The 22,661-nt window shown below is 34.8% G+C and overlaps 1 protein-coding gene across 3 annotated transcripts in view; it reads left to right on the forward strand.

The window, feature by feature from the left end:
• Nucleotides 1-22,661, forward strand: part of BTRC (beta-transducin repeat containing E3 ubiquitin protein ligase) — a 166,191-nt gene that overhangs the window by 82,797 nt on the left and 60,733 nt on the right. For all 3 annotated transcript variants that reach the window (XM_063102018.1, XM_063102019.1, XM_063102020.1), the window contains one exon: nucleotides 9,649-9,738. In XM_063102018.1, the coding sequence (XP_062958088.1) occupies nucleotides 9,649-9,738 (90 nt within the window). The remainder of the gene's footprint in view (nucleotides 1-9,648; nucleotides 9,739-22,661) is intronic.

The raw sequence follows: 22,661 nt of genomic DNA on the forward strand, positions 1-22,661 counted from the left end.
ATGATCACTATATGTTTGTTTGGAGAGCTATTTAAATATTGGAGTAGCTGAAAGAAAAGTTATCACTACAGTTCTTATAGACATTCAGAGAACAATAAGGGAATAATATAAACAACTTTATGCCAAAAATCTGACAACTTAGATGAAATGGACAAATTCCTTGAAAAATACATCTTACCAAAACTAACACAAAAGGCCCAAATGGTTTCGCTGGTGAATTCAGCAAGCATTTAAGGAAAAAATAATAACAGTCTCATACAGACCCTTTCAGAAAGTAGAGAAGGAAAGAACACCTCTTGATTCCTGACTGGTATTATAAGGCCACTGTAACAGTAAGTCCAAAATCTGACAAAGACATTCGGAGAAATATCGAAGGAGCAAATTGGAAGATACTACTCCCTGTGTCACCAAGTCATTTTTTATACCTGCTTTTTCATTTCATTTCCAACATCAGAAGATGGGAGAGTTGGGGGAATAACTAAGGCAGTGTATCCTTGTAAAGAAAGTTAATTTTCTTAGTTTCAGAATAATCTTCTCATCTCTTGGCGTTACATATGAACTTTTATTTAAAGTATTTACAAAGTAGCTACGATTTTCTTTTTACTTTTACTGGTAAAATGTGAAGCCAAGGAAACCATAGCCACTGTTTTTATTGCTTTTATTCATATCCGCAATCAAGGGCAAAGGCCTGGGAGGATACATGAAAGTACTCATTACTTTTTGAACATGTAGCATTACAACATGCAACTCTTCTTTGCTTCACATTGGTGCTAATAGGATCTGTCAGCCCTGCCTTTCTCTGTAATTGAGTAAATTGTGACTGCTGTCTAATCCTTCCCCATCCCCCATTCCCTTTGTGTATGTGTCCACTTACCATCCTGAGAACGTGGGCAGTGATAAATAAAGCATTGAGCAGAGCTCTCTCAACTCTTTGAAAGCAGCATGATGCCAGCCCTCTAGTTATATTTCTTTAAGTGTTTACGTTTTTCTGTATTCTTTCTCTTGTGTAGCTGGAACCCTGGGGATGCAAAGCCATGAGAGAGGCCAAGAAGCTAACAAAGTAGCTGTCTCCCTTGTTAGCTTGTTCCTTTATTCTTTAAAAACAAGATAAAAACCATCTGGCTCAGGGCATTACATTTTCCTCCCCCATGCACCTCTATAGATGGAGACTTCACCTGCAGTGAGGGTTTACATTGATTAGGGAGGGAGCAGTAATTCAAGCTTCCATCCTCTTCAAGGATACTTTGCAGTCTTTAAAGGTGCTGACCCACTGAGTTAAACTGTCAAGGGAAGATAAAAAAGTATCTTCATCCCAGGAGGTAACAGCTGCCAGGTTTTCAACACCTTGCACACTGCTGGAAAAATGTCACAATTGTCAGCTGAAAGAAAAATGACTCTGTTGTCATCTTCTGTTAATGACCAGGCCTTATAAAAGGTACTACATAAGCATTTTAGAAGAACTAAAGTTCTTAGAAGGACTAGCTGTTTTCCTTGCCTACCATGCCCCCCTCGCCTCAAAAAATTCCTATGTTGTTATAAACATTTCCTTAGAGTAGATCCACAAAAAACAGCAGAGAACAACTTAAAGTTAAAACAGACAGTATAAGCATGGAAGTCTGATGGGTATAGCTCCCTTATACAGTTGGATGAGTAGGAGGAAAAAGCAAGTCACTGACACAGAAGATGACATTATAGTGTGTATTAACAAAACAACAACAACAAAAAGTCATTCATAAGTCAGTGAACTGAGAGATAACATACTGTATTTCTGTTCTTTGGAGGACAATTTGTTTTCAGGCAGCATCCATGTGGGTAAATACCACATTTCTTTTTTTAAGAGAGCCACTGCTTTTCTTCCATTAAAAAAAAAAAATACAGAATTTACTTCCTTTAGTAGCTCTGTAATGTTCATATATGATGGCATTCCCTTCTTTCTGATTTGATTGATGAGGAGGAAAGGTTTAATGAAGTCCCTGATATCAGGCAGGCAGGGTTTTTTTCTATTTGTTTTAGGTTAGTCATTTTAATTGTATTGAGTAATTAGAAGGTACACACAGCCAAGGGAGCTTTGTTCTGATAATTGCTCAAGAAAACCCATTCCCTATCTGCCATTGCTTTGTGTTAAGACATTTCTCCCTCTAGCGGCAATAATCAGCACTTCGACTTGGCGGTTAGGCAAGGTGTAATTGCAATATGACAAACTATGCCTAAGGGACTATCTTGTAAATACTTTAGTTTGGGATTTGGCATTATTTCATTATATATGTTTTTTTACAGTATGAAACTTCCTACCTCCTCCCCCACCCCTCCCCCACGAAGTGCTTTGGGCTTTGGATGGGAAAAAATTGCCCAAGATGTTTATTAAAAAAAAAAAAAAAAGCAGTGCATTCTGGGTAATGTCTTGCAGCTTGACTTAATTTTAGTCATCTGTTTTAATTACCTATTTATAAAAATGCTTTTGCATTTGTAGACATTATTTAATACTTTGGAAGGAGCACCTCGTTTGAAATAAATAAATAAATTGTACTTATTTTAAATAGTCCATGTAAAAGACCTTAAAGGTGATTAATGTAGATCTCTTAAGTAAGACAAAAGTGATCTTTCCAAATCTGATGAAGTGATTTGTTTATATAACTTCCCACTTCTGCTGAACCCTTTGGAATCTAATAACATTTTTTAAAAAACATGGTTTGGCAATTTGTGCCTAGCTATGAAACCCTTCTTCAAAAAGAAGCAATTTAATAACCAGCTTTCTTAAAATTACTTTGAGGAAGGAAGACTGTATAGGGGGTTGGTGTTTTGTTTTATTTTTATTTCAGTGTAATCATTCTTTGATAAATTGTGTAATCACTGACTTAGTAGAAAAAATATTATTGAACTCCTGGGTTGCAATGGCCATAAAAAGTGTATTTTCATATAGAGAGTTGAGATACTGTGAATAAATTATAAAGGAAACAGCTTATATTCTGGTAAAAGTCCATATGGGCCCAATTCATTTTGTGTTCAGTGCTTAACCTGGATGTACCGTTAAAAAAAAGAAAAAGAAAAAAGGGAAAAAGCCTATTGTGCCCAGCTGCGTGAGTCCTAAAACAATCTGCCCTAAGAACAACATGGAATGAGATGAGATACAGCTTTGCATCTATTGAATGAGATTCGGTAACATCTTCGTGGCATTTTTAAAGCCCAGTTCTAGTTTCCCTAGATGTCACTTTGTAGTTTGCTTTTTCTATCCCATATTCTTGCTCAGGACATGATTTGATGTTACCATATATCTGAAGGTCCCTCTCTCTCCCCCCTACCCCCTCAATCACTAGCTATTTTCATTACACTATATCTTGTTTTGCTATAGGGCTGCTAAACAGATTTCTTAAGCAGCTTTTTGCGAGGTTAAAAGAATGCAGCCTGGTAACAAGTTTGTGTCATTTTAAATATATACCTTCTAGTAAATAAGGAGAAGTCTGGCAATCAATCCCTTTTAGTGTGTTATATGTTTCACCTGACAACTAAACCTTCTATTGATTAGCCATTACTTTGTTAGATAATCCTATGTCATTGAATCCATTCTAAAAAATTAAACTCTTTAAAATGTTTTACCCTAGCAGCAGTGTGAAAATTGAAAACTTGTTCAGAATTACAGCCTGCTTTCACAAAGAAGGTAGTTTTCAGCAAGGCATCTTACTGGTTTATGCTTATGTGCTTTATATGCAATATAAAAATGTATTAAAGTACTCCAACACAAAACTATGCCTCTGGTTCACAAAGGCATACCTTTTCAAATGTTGCAGGAGGACAGAACTTAATCTTGCTTGTGGCTATGATATTTACTAGTTTGATTTCAAACTGGAAGGAATCTTATAATAGTAAAACATTGAATGGAAATGTTTTAGCCTTTTTATTCCAGTGGTCAAAGGACTGACAAATTTTGGTTTACTGATCTATGTTACTTCCTTGGGGAAAAAAAGCAAGGTCATATACCCATTTTACAGATGGAATATCCAGAAAATAAAAGCCTATATGTAGTCTTATTCTGGAATCTCCCTCAGGCCTGGAACAGGTTTTATGTATATATCTAATACCCCCCTAAATATGTTGTACTCATTCGTGAAGGGGAAATAGGATAATTTTGAAGAAAAACAAATTAGTTTTTCTGCCTTTTATAATAATTTTTTCAGAAAAATAGCATGATTTTTATTAACTGAACAAACCTCTATAATTTCTTCTAAAATGTTAACTGCATATGCTTTTTATATTTCCATTGAATATTTTCATACAATTGATTATACAGATATTAATTGTATAAGTCAATGAATTTTTGATAAATCTGCCTACCTGTGTAAATACCACCCCAATCAAACTGTAGAACGTTTTCATTACCCAAGAAAGTTCCCTTGGTTTCCTTTCCAATTTCCCCATCCACAATGAATCAAACATTGATCAGCTTAGTGTCACTGTAGATTAGTTTTGCCTTTTCTAGAATTTCATGCAATAGAATTATACATTTTTGGGGGGTCTGATTTTCACCCAGCCTAATGTTTATGAGATCCATCTATGTAGCTGTGTATATCAGTAGCTTATTCTCTCTCTCTCTCTCTCTTTTTTTTTTTTTTATTTTATTCCATCGATTAAAGATTCTACACTTTGTTTTCTATTCCCCTTTTGATGGACACCTGACCTGTTTCCATCTTTATCAATGAAGTTGTTATGAATGTTTATAAAGCTTTTTGGTGAGCATGGGTTAAGTAACTTCTTCATGTGCTTATTTGTTATTCAGCTATTTTCTTTTGTGAAGTATCCATTTAAGTTTTTACCCATTTTTTAAAAATCACATTGTGTTTTTATTATTGAGTTGTGGAACTCAGCTATATTGAATTCTGGATAACAGTCCTTTGTCAGATATAAGTGTTCTGAATATCTTTTCATAGTCCATGGCTTCCCTATTTATTCAAGATGTTTTGTTGAGAAGTTTCTAATTTTTAGATGAAGTCCAGCCTATCAATTTTTTCTTCTAGATTATTTCCTGTGTCCAAAGAAATCTTTGCATTTTTCATGATTGTGAACTTCTAGAAGCTTTATAAGTTTTAGCTTTTACATTTAAGCCTATGATCCATCTCAGATTCTTACATGTGCTGTAGACTTTGGGGTTCATTATTTTTGACATATTTTTATTGAGTTGTTTCAGCACCCTTGTTGAAAGAATTTCCTTTACCCCATTGAGTTACATGGGTGCATGTCAAAAATGAGTTAACTGTCAGGTTTTGGTATCAGGGTTATGCTGGCCTCATAAAATGAGTTGGTAAGTCTTCCCCTTCTCTTCCATTTTTAAAAAGCATTTGTGTATAATCCTGATGTTATTTCTTCCTTAAAATTTAACAGAATTCACCATTGAAATCATTTGGACCTAGAGTTTTCTGCAGGAAGATTTTTTTGTAATTATTTAAATTTATGTGGGAAGATTTTTTTGTAACAATTTCAATTTGTTTAATAGGTATAGAGCTATTCAGATTTTCCATTTTGTGTTGTGTCCATTTTGATAATTGGGTCTCTCCAGAAATGTTTCCTATTTATTCAACAGGTTGTAATCTGTTAATATCTTCTAATACTCAGATTTTTCCATATTGGGCTGAGAGCCTCTTTAGGCTGGCTTCTGTACCCCTTTGACATACCTCCATCATTCTCTGAGTATTTCCAGGTTCATCTTGTATTTTCCCTGGTCAGTCTTGTAATAAGCCATTTCTCCGGAGATCTATGGTTCCTTTTAATGTAGAATGGTATCTAGAAGCCAAGATTTAAACGCTAAATTTTCTTGTACATCTGTATGTATATATTTTGAAAATTGTGAGTTCACATTGATACCTCCAATTCCAATCCAACACTACAGGGTTTGTTCAAGATTTCTCCCTTTTCATTTTTGTAATTCTCTTTTCTAAAGTAAGAGAACTGGTTTGAGTTTTTCATCCTTTCAGCACTTTTGAAATGTTGTTAACTTGACTTCCAGCCTTCACTGTTTATAATTAAAAGCCTGCCATTAGTTATATTGTTGCTCCCAGATATATAACATTCCTTTTTTCTTTGTCTGCTTTCAAGGTTTTGTCTTTGTTACTGGTTTTCAGCAGTTTTGACTGTGTTTGGTCTAGGTGTTTGTTTTCTTTGTATTCAATCTGCTTGCGATTTGCTGATCTTATTTTTATAACTGTTTTGGTGCCCCATTCTCTTCTCTCCTGCTAGGACTCCAATTACACATTAGATGACTTGAAATTGTCCCACAAATGACTGAGACTCTGTTCTTTTTTTCTCTCTGCTCTTCAGTTTATACAATTTCAATTGATCTGTCCTCAAAATCATTGAGCTTTTTTTCTGCCACCTCCAACCTCCTTTGAAGCTCATGTAGTGAATTTTTAATTTCAGATAATGACTTCTCAGTTCTAAAATTTCTGTTTATTTCATTTTAGGTTTTTATTTGTATGGTGAAATTTTTCATCTGTTCACTCATTGTGATCATATCTTTCATTTAAGTCATTGAAAATATTTATTATAGCTTCTTTAGATCCCTTATGTGCTAATTCCCACAACTAGGTCATTTCAGGGTCATTTTTTAAAAATTCATTTTCCTCTTAATTATGGGTCCCATTTATCTTCTTTTCATGTCTAGTCATTTTTTTACTGTGTAGTAGACATTCTGTATTTTTTAAAATCTTCCTCTGATTAAATTACTGACTGATTACTGTGACCTTGTGAAGTCTTGTTTTTACATTTTTTAGGTCAGGTGTGTTTTGGTTTTACCCTTAGTCCTAAGGCATACTCTTTAGTTTCAGCTCATGGTTTTTCTTAGTTTTCAGTGGAAAGTTTGAAATGCTTATTAAGCCCCTCTGGTAGGAGTCAAATTCGAAACTCTTTCTCCCTTCATGGGCAGCAGCTGGAATCTCTGTTCAGGCCTTTCAGCCTTCCAGCTGTTGCTTTCCATTGGAACCCTTGGAGTCTTCCCTTTAAATATATAGTTTGGGGGTTAGCCGTGGATTTGAAGGAAATTTATGAGCATTTTTTGAGACTTCCTCCCTCCCCCATGGTTGTCTCTCCTTTCTAGAATTTCTTGTCTCAATTGTCAGCCACTATGGCACTCTTGAACTCTATTCTCTGATATCTGAAGCCGATAGACTGTGGCTTTCTACTTGAATTCTAGTCACCCTGCACCAAGTGGATCTGGTGAGTGCCATGAGAGGAGAAGCACATCTCACTCAGTGTGGTTCTCTTCTTTCAGCATCAGTCTGTTCTTCCCACTTCTGCCTATTTTAAGTCAATGTCCAGTGCCTTTACGTAGTTGTAAGATATTTTTTCGTAGTTTATACTTGTTATATGCAGGAAGGGTAACCCAATACAAACATTTCTGCCATTATTGGAATCAGAACTCTAGATTAAAGTTTTATTTTACTCAAGAAAAGGTTTTATTTTATTCAGTAGTAACAGATTACTTCATAAATGTCTTTGAAAAACATGGTACATTTCATTACAAAAAATACTCTCGTTTTGTGTGCGTATTTAATATTTGAGTATTAGTCATTGTAAAAGAAATACCAAACCCCAAGCCCAGTATATATGTTTACCAGTGGTCCCTATCTATACATTAATCGCAAATGTATCAATTAATTTTTTAATATATGTTTGAAATAATTTCAACTTAAATGATATAAGAATAAAACAGATAAGTGGATAAATTTTTTAAAGTTTAAATTGTTTAAAAGGAAAAACTCAGTTTATGATATTGGTGGGGAGCTATATATCTCCACTATTTTTTTTTTCATTTTTTTCTTAAATTTTATTCGTATCTACCTATTCTCTTTCCAAAGAATGATAGTTGACCAAAACCAAATTTCTTAAAATGTCTGTGTCCATGCTGATATAAATAAATGGAGAGAGAAAGAATTTTCATTAATAAATGTAGAAGAAAAGAGGGAAATAAAAAATTCACCATTAGAACACCATGGTAAACATTACCATATGCAAGATCCACAATGGATGCTAAAATTAACAGGCAAAAGTTGAAGCAGAAACAGAATATTTGCATAGTCTCCCCTGGTATGTGTAGTATTAGGGAAGTATCATTGGGGGAGGTTAGGTGAAGAGTATATAGGAACTCTACTATTTTTGTGACTGTTCCATAAGTCTAAAATTATCTTAAAATTTGGAAAAAAAAGATTTTTTTCTATTGTTGGTTGTGAGAGATTGTCTGTGTCTTCCCAGACCAGCAGTATAAACATCAACTACATGCATGTTAAAAATGCAAATTCTCAGAAGCTCTGGGGACGGAACCTAGCAATCTGTGTGTTTTTTGTTTGTTTTGCTACAAAGTGTTTTGATGTCAGTATATATACTATGCAATGTACTTCTATTACAAATTAACATGGTGGTATACAGATGAACAAAACCACCCAAAACCATAAATAAGCAACAGTTAAAATACTAAATTTATAAATAGAAAAAAAATCACAAACTAAAGTATATGCGTTTTATAGAGTTAACTTTCAACAAGTATACAGTGCATCTGGGAAAGAAAAGAAAATGTGTTTTATTACATAACATCTGAATAGTAGAAATGAAGATACTGATAATATTCTGAAAGGCTTGTTGGCTTTCTCCCACTTAATATTTCCTTAAATGTTTATCCTTTAAAACAGTGATATTATGAAACTGTCACCTGCTTAAATGCAGTGTTTTGACTTTGCCTAGTAGGGTACAGTGTCCTGCAGAATAGTAGAGGAGGCGCTCCATGCTTAATTCTGGGACACGAGAACAAGCAAATTCATAGAGCTTGCATATGAAAAGCACTTTAGTCAGCCACACACTGACTTAAATTTGCTTAAGTAAAAACTTAAGGCTAAAAGGAAACATTTTATTTTTATTAATATATTTGCCAGTTATTAGTAATGAGTTTACTTACCATAAATTTAGCATTAATATATTATAACCAATGTTTTTAAATCCATTTCCTGTAGTTTGTTCTATTTTAATTTATATCCTGAACAGTCTACTAAATGTATTTATGGGGTGATTTTAAGATCTGGATAAATGTTGGTTTATCATTTTTTAATGTTCTGCTCTTAAGTTTGGTTTATCTTTTTTTCTTCCTGTAGTGAAAAATCAAAGCTTAATATACTTGTATGGAGATTATCTTAAAAGAATTCATTATTAGTTTTAGAATCATATTCTGCATAGTTTGAAAATTATTTTATCCATTGTTATGAATAAGAAACATGCACTCTCATTCCTTTCCAGTCTTGATGGTTTTGAAGGTAAGAAAAACAATAAAAATAATCTTATTCTTAAAATAGTAATTGCTGTTTTAAACAGAACAGACATTTTAAGGTCCCTTAAAATTTGCATTTAAAAAATGCTGCATAACCAATGCCCCCCACCTTCCATACATACAACAAAGCCACTGCTGCTCACATAGTTGTTCATAGCCACATTAGTGGCTTTTATGGGTTCTCTCTTTGCCTTCCCCTCTCTACCTTGTCCATCAGCTCCATAAATCTGGACTTTACAGATAAAATCTATTTGTGTGTTGATTTTGAGAAATAGAGTAGAATTTGAAAATTGTATATGACAGTATTTCCATATCTAAAAGAACCTGTTTCCAAAAAATTCTCTTTACAGACTTATAACAGCTGTGCCAGACTCTGCTTAAACCAAGAAACAGTATGTCTAGCAAGCACTGCTATGAAGACTGAAAATTGTGTAACCAAAGTAAGTAATATTACTCATTAATTTTGTAATATGCCACATTATAGCAATGCTGTATCTATAGGCATCTTTACTTAGTATTGTTGTAAAAGATTATTATAGAATTATATATTTAAGAAAAATAATACAAACAGACATCATTTTATTCGGAGGCTTGCAAGTTGAAGTCTCCATCTCTTTAGTTGCAACAGAATCTTTTGGTTATATACTAGGATACTTCAGAAAGTTTACAGAAAGATTCCTATTATCTTTTAATTCTATTTTTCCATGAACTTTTTGAAGTATCCTTGTATTCTGGTCACATTTTAGACTGATTCACATTTGTTGCTTGACACTAGTTATAGATAATCACAGACCAGTAAAATTTGAATAAGATAATGCACAATTATTTGTATAAGTTTGTGGTTTTTAAATGCAATTAAGTATAGAGTATATCATTACAAGAGTCATCAGATATGCTATAGAACACCTAATTATTATATCACTGTTATTATTTATTGAGTGGCTAAAGTTAGAAATATTGCTTTTGGTGATCTTCATCTGAGTGGACAAGTATGTTTAGTCATGCTTATGAGCTACCTCTTTCTCGTGTATAAATATATGCCGTATCTATAGCCTAGATACAAGAATAATTTTAAGCATTAGAGACCTGAGACTTTTCATATCAACCATTACTCAAATTTTCCATAATAATTTTGATTATTTCAAGAACTTTGAGTTAAATTCAAGTGTCAGCAATTTTGATTATTTCAGGAGTAAGTAATATTCAGTATGGGTTCTGTTTCTAGACTTTTACTTTGCTTATCTGCAAAAACATTGCTTGTATAACCATTCAGGGATTTGTCACTGTTACAACATTCCCAACTTTAACTATTTTAGTTCAATCTTGTATTATACACCCAGGCCCTCAATTACTTACTGTTATTATTCAAGCCAGGACTAGTGTCAGGTAGTGTCCATCCTTTGCTACAGTAATCCCAGGACAGCTGTTTTAGTTTATTCAGGCTGCTATAACAAAAAACACCATAAACAGCATGGCTTATAAACAACAGTAATTTATTTCTTATAGTTCTAGAGACTGGGAAGTCCAAGATCAGGGTGCCAGCAGATTCAGTGTCTGGTGAAGGCTCACTTGCTGCATCCTCACATGATGGAAGGGACTAGCTGGCTCTCTGGGGTGTCCTTTATAAGGGCACTAATCCCATTCATAAACTTTCTGCTTTCATGAGTTTTGGGGGTGACACAAACATTCAGACCGTAACAACAACAGTATTTTTTATTATTTTTGTATTAAAACATGCAGTAGTCTCTGGGCCTACTTTATCAACTGAAAATATATCATATAAAATATAACCAATGGAGTAATCCCCATAAGAAATGACAGAATTTATTAAAAATTAAATACAAAAAAATACAAAAAGAAAAATAAAAACTAAGAAAAAATAAATTTTTAAAATAATTTATTAAAAATTATAGTTATAAAGTACATTAGTTATAAAGTTGTGTCTCATATTCAAATGTCTTAATAATTTGCTGCAAGATGTCATATAAATTACATATATTTATTTTTTCAGTCATTTAGTCAGAACTAGCAAGTGCCAGTTGACACTATTCTATATTCAGCATTTGTACACGGAGATAGGGGTACAATTATTTGGGCCTTTCTCCTTTTTGGCCACACTGCTCTCAGTTTCATTACAAGTGGGTGAGTTCTGGCTAAACAAGGTAAAATCTTAGCATGAACACCAATCCAAGGACAGGGTGGTGATTTTGATGTGTTTCATTGAGAGCTGGCCAAGTGAGCATCTGTTCCTTTTGTTTTCTCCATAGTTTGTAAGCCAGGATCTCTAAGCTACACAGTTATGTTGGTGTGTTTCAGTATTATGTGGGGTTTGTTTATTCGTTTGTTTCTCCCACCTTCTACTTCAGTGGTGCATGGTTAGAAATCTTCTGGCATCTGGCACAATGATGTAATTTCTTCCACACTCTTGGGTGAGGAAATGTTTTCTCATTGCTGCTTATCAGTCTGTTTCACTTGTTCCCAGATGGTGACCCTCTCATCCCATTTTTGCTTATTTTAACATTATTCTGACACCTATATCTTTTCATTGTCCCCTTAAATACTCTAATATAATAATGATTTCTATCATTTCCTATTGTAACCCAACCAATTTCCTTGTTCCTTTCATTGGCCCACATCCTGTCTTCTGGTTTGTTGCTTCAGATTTGAGCCAAATAATCAGTTGATCAATGACAAATAAAAACATGTAGCTGAAAAAAATTTCTTTATTGCAACAGCCTCCAGTGGGCTACCAATAGCGTGGGAATAGTGAATTCTCCCTTTTTTGTTTATATATGTTGCATGTATCTCATGATTCTGTACTGTTTCTATTTGGCCTCATTTATTGCTTGACCTTTGAAAGAAATGACTTGCCATTATTTTTGTATGTCTGCAAGGTTGTCCCTATTTCCTGTTCTTCACTGTTAGCCCTTAACTGAATAGTTTCGTCTGCTGCATTGATACGGCTGCAGTGTTTTTCTAACTTGGTGCAAGTGTCTGTTGTTGATTCAGATTGTGCTCCAATGTGGCCTCAATGTCCAATCATCTCCATGTGAGAATAACTGCAATATAGTGATATCAACCATTTTTGTCCTCTAGTTCAAAGAAACTGGATTCTGGTAAGAGTGACATTGATTTGGGTAGAAATACTAATTATAATCCAAAACTTTATTACTGAATACTGTTTATGTGAGTTTTAGAGAAGACATTAGTTTCAGTTATTTCCTTAAAAGCAGCAAGGTTGTTATGATTGGACACCTATAGAACACTGTACGTGACTCTTTGCCAGAAACATCTTAGTCTTATAATAGCTCTATGAAAAGGGTACCCATTGGTGCTCTTTAAAATACAAGAAAACAAAGCTGTAAGAGAAACTACTGCTACCCTATGCTGACAATAATCTTCTGAATTTTTAACTTGAAGAAAGAGACCTAAGAAAATATTTAAAAATAAAAATGAGGGAAGTATCGTTTTATCAGTTTATAGTTTGATCTGAGTAGTATTTGGAGGGATCAAAATGTTTATTTTTTTCAAAAGCCTTTCTCCTAATTATGGCCTTGTAGTTCATGAGATTTGTGTTTGGAGCATGGTGAGCACTGTAGTTATTGTAGCTTTAAATGGACAGTAATTATTGACTGTCAACTTAGTCTTTAAAGTCCATAATCACATTGTGCCTGATAATCAACCTTCACAATATTTTTTGATTGGGAAAGAAAACTAAGTAGAAAACTGAAGAGCATTAATTTTTTTATGTTATATTTTTATTGAATTGACTAAAATATTATTGAAAATATTAGTTTTAGGCTTTTCCCTTCCCCACACCCACACACACACACACACATACACAAACACATACAGTTAAAATTGAGTTATTTGGATACATAGATTCCCAGCCCAGATAGAAGTTCTGCCTCTTTATGTCTGGAAAACAAACCCCTTTAGAAGTCATTTGTAGATGTACTGTAGTTTAGTTGTTGTTGTTTGTTGTTATTGTTTTTTTACTTGAGACTAATAATCTGTTTGAAACTGACTGCGACAGAAAAATGTGATGTTCCTTCCCACTCACTCCAGATTTTGATAGAAGACTTGTTTTATTTATTTCCAAAATTATATCCGCAGGAAACAAGCTGTTTAAATTCAGATTATGCTGAAGCAAAATGGTCCTGGTATGAGAAGCAACGTGCTGTTTTACGAGCACAGAGTCCCTTTTCTCATAACTGATTGATAGTAAATATTTTCCTGAAGAATTATTGCCAACCATGAACAGTGCAACTGTTTCACTTTTTTTCTGTGCTACTTGCTGTACCAGCCATTGTCGGTAATTAAGATCTACAATTCACAATGCAGACGTTTGCACTTCCTCTGGGTCTGCGCTATTTATAAGGCATTTCAGCTGTTCAGAGTTTCTTTTGAGTTTTAAACTACATGTTAACAGGCTTCTTTAATATACTGTTCCACAAGTAGCATGTCAGATGGTCCATTCTTTGCACAGGTGCCTCTGTCAGGTCTAAACATTAGCTTGGCAGAGAACATAATAAGATTCAACCGTATCATTGAGGCTGAGGTGGCTGAGGAAACTCTGGAGTATAACATGTTTCATATTAGGCTTATTGCTATTTTAGAAAGGTGGGAATGAAGTTCAGAAGTAATATTTTTTCTTTCATCTATAAATGTTTATTAGTTTAATGTGTTAATTGGGTTACAGAGGTTCTGAGACATGTACGATAACGTGACTTTTCCAAGGTCAAGAGGAGAGTTCATGTGTTTATCAGATTAAAGATGTAAGAATACATTCTGTTGTAGATGTGCATGATATGTAAGAATACAGGCATGGGGCACCAAAATGGATCAGCAGATTGACTGCATATTTGTTGCTTCAAGAACTGTAAGTAGAATATCCATTGGTAAGGAATCTTGGTCTATGTTAAAATTGGCAGAATTTAAACCATTTTCAACCAAGAAGAGAGTTAACTTAAAAAAAAGTCCAGACTCCAGCTCAGAATCTTCATGAATTATGCTCTAGAATCATAGTAAATGCTTGCACATTCTCCTTGCTACCAGCACTCATCATTAAACATACAAGAAAAGACAAGAAACTGAAAGATGTCAACAAATTGTGTTTAAAACTTTGCCCTGACTGGGCTGGCTGTTTTTAAGCCTGAAGTCCAGCCACATTGATTGTGCACACTGGCCCCCAGCATCTTCCAGCAGAGCAGTTTGGCAGAGAAGGGCATGACACAGGTTTCAGTGCTGATTTTTAATGACCCTTGAATGTAGACAGAGCCTATAACAAAGCTATTCCTAGTCCAGTTTTATTTGACAAAATCCAAAACTTTCTGTAGTTCTTTGAACTATAGTTTTTCTGTAAACTTCTTTTCCTCAGTGAACTCTTTATGAACCTCTTTTTAAGATAGTAGCAGTGGTTCAGCTGTTGGGAAACACTGACATATCTGACTGGGGTTCTTCAAGATGCTAGAATGTATTCACATTTCTATCTAGCCAGGGAGCTAATAAGATTGAGTTTGTCTTTGTGGATTGATCTGGATTAGTGTGAGATGAGCCCAGTCAGTGTCTTCCTCAGTGAAAAAAGAGAGAAGGTTGCGGGAAAGAGGGGTGGAAGAAGAAAGTTCTTTATCAAGAATTGACTGCAGTATTGCCTGCTGATGCATGTCGGATCACCCGCACAGAGAGATCACATGGCTTCTCCAAAAGTCAAACGATCAATTCGCCTCGTTTTGGCTCTGTACTTAATGCACAAACAGTGCGATCTGCAGGGCTGTAATTGCATTGTTAGGGCCAAGGAACAAGCCTGTGCCTTTTCAGCAGACAGCTGGCAGGGAGAGAGGCATGTTGTTAGGAAAGAGAGAGGCAAGGCAAATAAAATTACTGCTAACGCTCAGAGATCGGCAGGAGTCCTACTTGCCTAATCTTACCGGTGGGAGCAAGCGGCTGTTGTAATCCAATTATAGCAGCATAAGCAATTTGTTAGACACTCCGCATAATGTAACAATTTCCCAATAAACTCTGACTTGTAATAACGTCGGCAAGAGTCCGCATAAATCTGCCCGAATGGTGGGGGCTGGAGCGTTCGGCTGGGGGCTTGTAATTGGCGCCATCAGCACGTTTTGTGGAGTGCAGTATGGTGCAGTCTTTTAGTGCAGGAATTTTAAGGAGAAAAGCATGGCACACGTTTCTTAGAAAAAGAAAAGTGGCCATTAAAAAGGGAGCAGCAAGAAGGGCATACTCTTGCCTCTACGTTACCTAGGAATCTTGGTGTAGAACGAAAACAGGAGGAAGCCATGTTTCCTCCTAATACTAACAAGGGGAGGTAGGGGAATGAGAGTGTGGATTAGTTAAATTGCTTTATTTAAAAGGCACTGGTTTCTAGTATTTATACCTTCCTCTTCAGCCTCCTAAAATGCTGTTTAGGCAGGCTTTAGCTAACATTTCTACAAAACGTTCATAGTCAGGCAAATCTAGAAATGCCAAGTTTAAATGTATTTTCTTCTGGCGTTTAGCATTTTGTTAACAAAATGAAAATTTATTTTCTTTGTGTTCAGGACAAATCTTCTAAAGATATTATCTCATTGGATATCAAATCTTTCTGCAGAGTTCTGCCTTCTGCTTTAAGAAACCATCACTTACTGAAAGATTTATTTTTATTTTATTTTTTTCTAAAAGATGACTGGTAAGGGGATCTTAACCCTTGACTTGGTGTTGTCAGCACCATGCTCCCCCAAGTGAGCCAAACGGCCATCCCTGTATAGGGATCCGAACCCGTGGCTTTGGTGTTATCAGTACCACACTGTCCCAAGTGAGCCACGGGCCAGCCCCTGTGAATGATTTAAATTTATCCAGCTTGTTTGCTTAGCTGGCTTTACTTTGCTGCTGCTTTTCTAATTCTGGAAAGTATTGTGAATATCTATGATACTAGGATTAGTAACCAATCTTGTTGAAAAACTTACATTTTACAAGAATACAGTCTTATTTCAAGTTGTACCTGTATGATCATTATAGCAATAATTTTGATTCCTAAGTAATAAAATTTCTATTTCTGAAAAATATTTGTTGTATGGAGCAAGATAGAATCACCCTTATTTATTGATTGGCATTCATAGTCACGGAATAGGGTTCCTTATTTACACAAAGTATAAGAGGTAAAGAGTGCTTATAGATTTGAGTTAATAGATTTTCATGCTACTGAGTGTATATTAACTGTTACCTACTTTTTTATGCCAACCCAACACTTCATTGCTGTATAATTTGTGTCAAAACAAAGCTTCTGAAGTAAGAATAGGGTTTTGTAAAATATCTTGTTGCTGTGGGTATTATCACAATAAATATTTACTTCCAGCATAAACATTTCCTTGTACTGAAGCAAATGCTGCCTTGTTTGACTGGAGCTACATCAATAAACTGCATTGCCTCTAATAAAGCCACTCAGTGTCTGGGTTTAACTAATGGCTGATTTTCATGGCTTTGACAGTGAGCTGTGTGCGTTATTTTCTCCTGATATTGTAAAAATAATGAGAGCAAATTAGAACAATCAGTTTACACAGATAGCTCCTGATTGGAGGCGATGGGCAATATGGCAGCAGGTAATCCATCTTTGGGCTCCTGTCACATTAACTTCAGCAGTGTGAAAAGATCAGGTGGCGTAAGCAGGGATCCTGCCCAATCGGAACACTGAAATTAATGAGAAGAGCATTGTTCTGTGATCAACCTTTTAATTAGCAAGACTGGAAACAGAGGGAATGATGATGGCAGTACCACAGCTGCACAATGCCAGGCACAATTTCTGAAAAGGGAAAGAAAGAGACAATCTGTGGGTTTTACATTACCTTTCTCTTGCTGTATCCAGGCATTGTCTTTCCATTCTAGAGCTGGTTTACATACTAAGAAATACTGCATACTTTCCAAAGTTATGTCACAGATATGACTGATGTATTAATAGTCAATAGACCGTAATTCTATCAAGATTTATTTAGGATTTTGATTTCCAGCACAATTTCTTTGACAGTGTACTCTGGGTTTTAAGTTTTAATTTTTTAAAAATTATGTAACCAGCAAAAGTAAATTTTAAAAAGGGCTGCCTTGTCAACAGCACCCTACTCCATACCTCCAATTTAGAGTTTTCCTTACAAGTAACATGAGGGTTTTCTGGTTTGGGGCACTTCTGTCACTTGGAGTTATTTGCAAGAGGAGTAAAATCCAGGCAGTAAGCTATGGTATATTTAAATTGTGTTTCTTTTCCTGATTCTGTTCATTAGGAAATGTGCTGTTTTGTTTTTGTATTTCCTGTGACACTGATTTCTCAGTGTTGGGGCTTTGTTATTTCAAGTTATATAATTGGCAGTTACATATCAATCAAGTAGGGTGTTTACAGGAGGAAGAGGAAAAAATCTATGCAGTACCTAAGGCTAAGGGCTGATTCTTCCCTTTAAAGCTCACTTATATTAAAATTGTAGCCCTGTTAATCCATCCTATAATATTGGGGAAAATGGTATAAGGCTATGGAAGACATTAATGAGCTAAATTTTCTGTACCAAATCAGTTTCGGTTTTCTAGACCTTTTTCGAAGAAACTTTAGGAAAGTATATACAGCTATCAGGATTTGCAATATTTTAAGGCTTTATACATTAAACTTAGTGGTTTACTATAAGAGCAAGTAATGTAATGCAGACTATGTAAATGAATTCATATATTCCAAAAAATATATAAAATATATTTTTTTCTTGATGTTAAGTTAATTGAATTAGCATTTATTTAAAATATTAGTATGTAAAAGCTGGTTACCAGGTACCCATCTGAGTACAGAATTAGTAGGAAAGAGCCTAAAATATAGTATGAAATATTTAGGTTCAGTGTAAGATGATCTTTTCTTGTCATAATTAATAGAACTTTTCCCATAATATTTATAACTAATGTAGATTACACGTATCATAATTATAACTCTCTAGCCTTGCAGCTGTACCATACTGCATTTATAGAAACTTAAGTCCCTAATATTATACCTCCATACAAAACTCATAGAACAAAAGCACCTCACTTCCCCCTAGTACTGTTTCCCTACCTCTTTTCCTTCAAAAGACTCCTTTATATAGCTTGGGAATCTGTCAGAGCCAGAAATGTGATTTTTGTTTTGTTTTGACTGATAGTGAGCTTTTCTTGAAAATGTTCATTTAGACTTGTGTGTATCAGTGGTATAATACCACCAAATAGTGTCTAGGACTACCCCACCTGCCCACCCACCCCCACACGTCTTTAATACGCTGGTGCCAGTGTGCATGTTAATGTTTTAAAGCCCACTTGTTATAATTTTGCAGGATACTTTTCTGCATTTCTTAATCCGTAAGAGAGATTTTTTATTCCTAAAGCTTTTATGGATTTTTGTGGCTGTTCATGGATGTAAACATTCTCCTCTCTCTCAGTTTGATAGTTTCAGAAGCCTAGGATCATAAGCTCTCCATGAATAAATATGTTCTTAGTCATATGGTATAAAAAGATCACTTACAAAGCTTGTGAAACCTGAGCCCTCCTTTTGAACCTTTCAGTACCCATGAGCTCAGGATCCATACATGTAAAATTTTATTCTTGTGTCATGACTTCAGCTTATAAGGTAAATGAGCTATGAATTTAAGTGACTCTTCCACTGTATACCAAGTTTCTACAAAAATAAAGTTGTATTTTTTCCTTTTTCCTAAGAGTGTGGAGTTCCATCTGACTTAGTAATCCTGCCAATATTTGTTCACATTGTTAGAGTTCTTTTCCAGAAAGATTTGCTTCTTAAGATCGGTTGTTAAAATAGATGTACTGTTTTAATCATAAAAACATCCAACTGGCTGAATGGCCAAGAAATTCCCTTTTAATTTCCTAACAGAACTAAAGTTAACAAGTCACCTTAAATTCTACCAATCCCAAAGCTCATCAGTAGGTTTCACCTTAGAGAAATTTTGATTAGTCTAGTCATTTGGAGCTTACCCAATACATCCTTTTTTAAAAGTTCTTTTTGTACAGGTTCCATAACCAGTTGAATCTATGAGGCTATTATAATCCTAAATTTTGTTTCCTCCTTCCTCTCCCCTCATTTTTAGTTTTGAGATATGCTCCCATATAAAATTGAAAAATGCCCATTTTCTTTTTCATGTATCTTCAAGATGGAAGACATGTATCCTTTTTTTCTCTCTCTCTTTTCCTTTTTTTTTTTTTTCTTCCAGTTTTCTACTAAAAATGTTTGAGGAGAAGAGAGAGTACATTAATATTTTTGAGCCCATGTATTCAGGCACTGTAGTACTAGCCATTTGTTATCTATTTCAATCCTCGTGTGCACCTGATGAGATGGGCATTACTCCAATCTTACAGATAAGGAACTTGAAGCTTAGAGAAGTTGAACCTTTCCCCAAATTTTCACATCTTTAAGTTGTAGAGTCACATTTGAACTCAGACCTCTCTGACTTCAGAATCCTTGCTCACCAGATTGCCTTGTAGTCCCCGTGTATCTCGGGTGCTTGGCCCCCCATTATGTAGTACCTACAGCTTTTCTCCACTTGATTTCCATAGCACTTTTGACATCTAGCAAATGTTATTTCCTCATCTTCTTCTTCCTCCCCACCCTTTACTGCTTATAAAATATGTTGTTCAGGCTAAACTGAGCCAAGTGCTATATTCAGAAACCTTTGTCTATAATTCTATATAGCTTTTAAATGCACACTTGATAATAATCGCCTGTCTTATAAACATAGTATCAGGTCTTTAAAGGATCTAAGATGACTTCATGGCTTTATATTACTTTTTTCTGCATATAAAATGAGTGGGACAGTATTAGACAACTGGTTCAAGGTAACTCATACCTTCGTAATCATTTTAGAAGTTGTTTTGGAGGGCCGAGCCCGTGGCGCACTTGGTAGAGTGCTGCGCTGGCAGCGCGGCGACGCTCCCGCCGCGGGTTCGGATCCTATATAGGACTGACCGGTGCACTCACTGGCTGAGTGCCGGTCACGAAAAAACGACAAAAAAAAAAAAAAAAAAAAGTTGTTTTGGAATACAGATCTCATCCTATTGTCTGCGTCAGGATTTGCAGTGTGAACATGCATTGGCAGTCCTTTCATACCAACAAGTTTATATTTCCCTCTTAAGCTTGGTTATTAATCTTATCAATTAAAAACAATGCCCCTTAAGGCTTCAAAACCTAGGTCTGTGTGATTACACTTCTGTAAATATTTTTATATTTCTATTAGTGCTTCTAGATGGGTTGGTGATTGTGAAGACAACATGAGGATATCAAAATTTAGTTGAACCTTGAAATCCTGTCTAAGAGAGGAGACTTGGGACAGGGATGAGTGATTAAGAAGGACTGGTTCATAAAAAGCAAACAAACATGAATATTATTGTTGTGTGTGTATTTTTTTTTTTTTTAAACCCCTGGATTCTTTAACTTAAAGGGTGGCATAAATTTCCTTCACAAACTTATAAAAGTATGTGAGCAGTACTTGCTCACATGGAGCACTGTGATCATGACAAACAGGAAAGTTAAAATATTTCGAAAAGAAAGAACATAAAATTAATCATGTTTTATACCTCAAACATCACTTCGCTAACTTAATCCACATTTTCTAGCAATATCTAAGAACATTTAATCATACAGACTTTTTTAAAAAACCTGGGAGGAGAAGCCAAAAGGGAAATACAGAAACAAAACCATGTTTAAAAAGAAACGGTTACTACAGTGTTAACTATGGAGTCTGTAGCGTGACTCTGTAATGGAATATCATGGCAGGGGGTATAATACTGTAAATAAGATGAATATGCCACTTGTGGATTAATGGGCAACCTAGAGTGGCTTTATTTACATCTGTGTGTGAGGTTTATTTTCAGTTTGTATACTTTCTCTTATTCTTGTGACTAGAGTACTCACAAACCTGACAGCTTAATTACAAAACTTTTAAAAAAATTAGTTTCCTTGAGTCTTGCTTTATATTTATTTTTGCAGGATTAATGTACTGTAAATTTGATAGGTTTTAACTTTTTCTTGGGACAATAACTTAAGGAAAAGAGGTGGTTTCTGAAATTTATTAAGTCCATGAAATACAGCTATTTTTTATATTTTGCTATAGAAGATGAAGAATAAGTATAGATACCGCATGTATCCAGATTACAGTAGATTCCATTTGCAGTGATACAGTTTTATGTATAGAGTACTATGTGTGTGTGTGCGCACGCGTTTATGCACATGCAGGGTCTTCCAAAACTTCATGGAAAGATTCTTATTATCTTTTAATTCCATTTTTCACAAACTTTTTGAAGTACCCTCATGCATGCATGCGTGCGTGTGTGCGTGCGTGTGTGCGTGCGTGCGTGCATGCGTGCGTGTGTGTGTGTGTGTGTGTGTGTGTGTGTGTTCTTTGAAGGTTTGGCTACTGAGTAATTTAAACTTGTGTACATCTAGCCCGGGACACAATAGGAACCACTATCTCAACATTATAACTGATAAGATGCAATAAGGATAAGTACTAAGTAAGAGTTTTATGTAACTAATTTTTTAGTTAGCTTTTTAGGTTGCTGTTGATTGCAAATTAATACTTTTACTGCTCTTGAAACTTCAAGTTTGAAAGTTAGATTGTTAATTATGCCCTGCTTTCCCTCAATTGAAAATGTATAATAAAAGTTACTTATAAAGGGCAAATTTTATGCAAAAATTAAATTGTCTTATCGTAGAGTTTGTATAGGATTAATTTTCATTTGCACAAGGCAGAGTCTGAAATTGTGTGTTGAATGTCATTGACTTCAAACAAAAAATTGTGAAATATTAAAATTCAGATTGTGTCATCAAATTTGACAGCTTTTTTGCACCATCAAAAACATTTATGAAATATTTATTAAACATTTATAATGTGTTGGGTATTGGGCTAAGGATTTTATATACATTCTCACTTAAATCATCACAACAATCTCATTAAGCATATAACCGCAATTTACATATAAAGAAAGTAGAACTCGAATCAATTAACTTGCCCAAGGTCAGATACTATGTTGCAGAACTGGAATTTGACCCAGATGGTCTGGCCCCATGGCCCTGTGCTTTCAACCACTGTGTTTGTAAATTTTAGCATATAGAAATTAGAGTAGATGTAGCAAATGGGGGGATTATCTAAAAAATTCTCTGTGGTGCCTATTAAATGTTAACAATTTACTAACAACCAGCCAGGATTTGGAAATCACAGAAGTATGCAAATTGTTTATATAAAATCATGATATAGTAATACCTTGTAGATTTATTTATTATTCTTCCTTTTCAACATTTCATATGAAATGATAAAAATTAAAAATACCTCAATTAGCAACCACAATAATGTGAAACTGTTAATTG

This window comes from Cynocephalus volans, chromosome 7 (genome assembly GCF_027409185.1).
Source record: "Cynocephalus volans isolate mCynVol1 chromosome 7, mCynVol1.pri, whole genome shotgun sequence".
Lineage (NCBI taxonomy): Eukaryota > Metazoa > Chordata > Mammalia > Dermoptera > Cynocephalidae > Cynocephalus > Cynocephalus volans.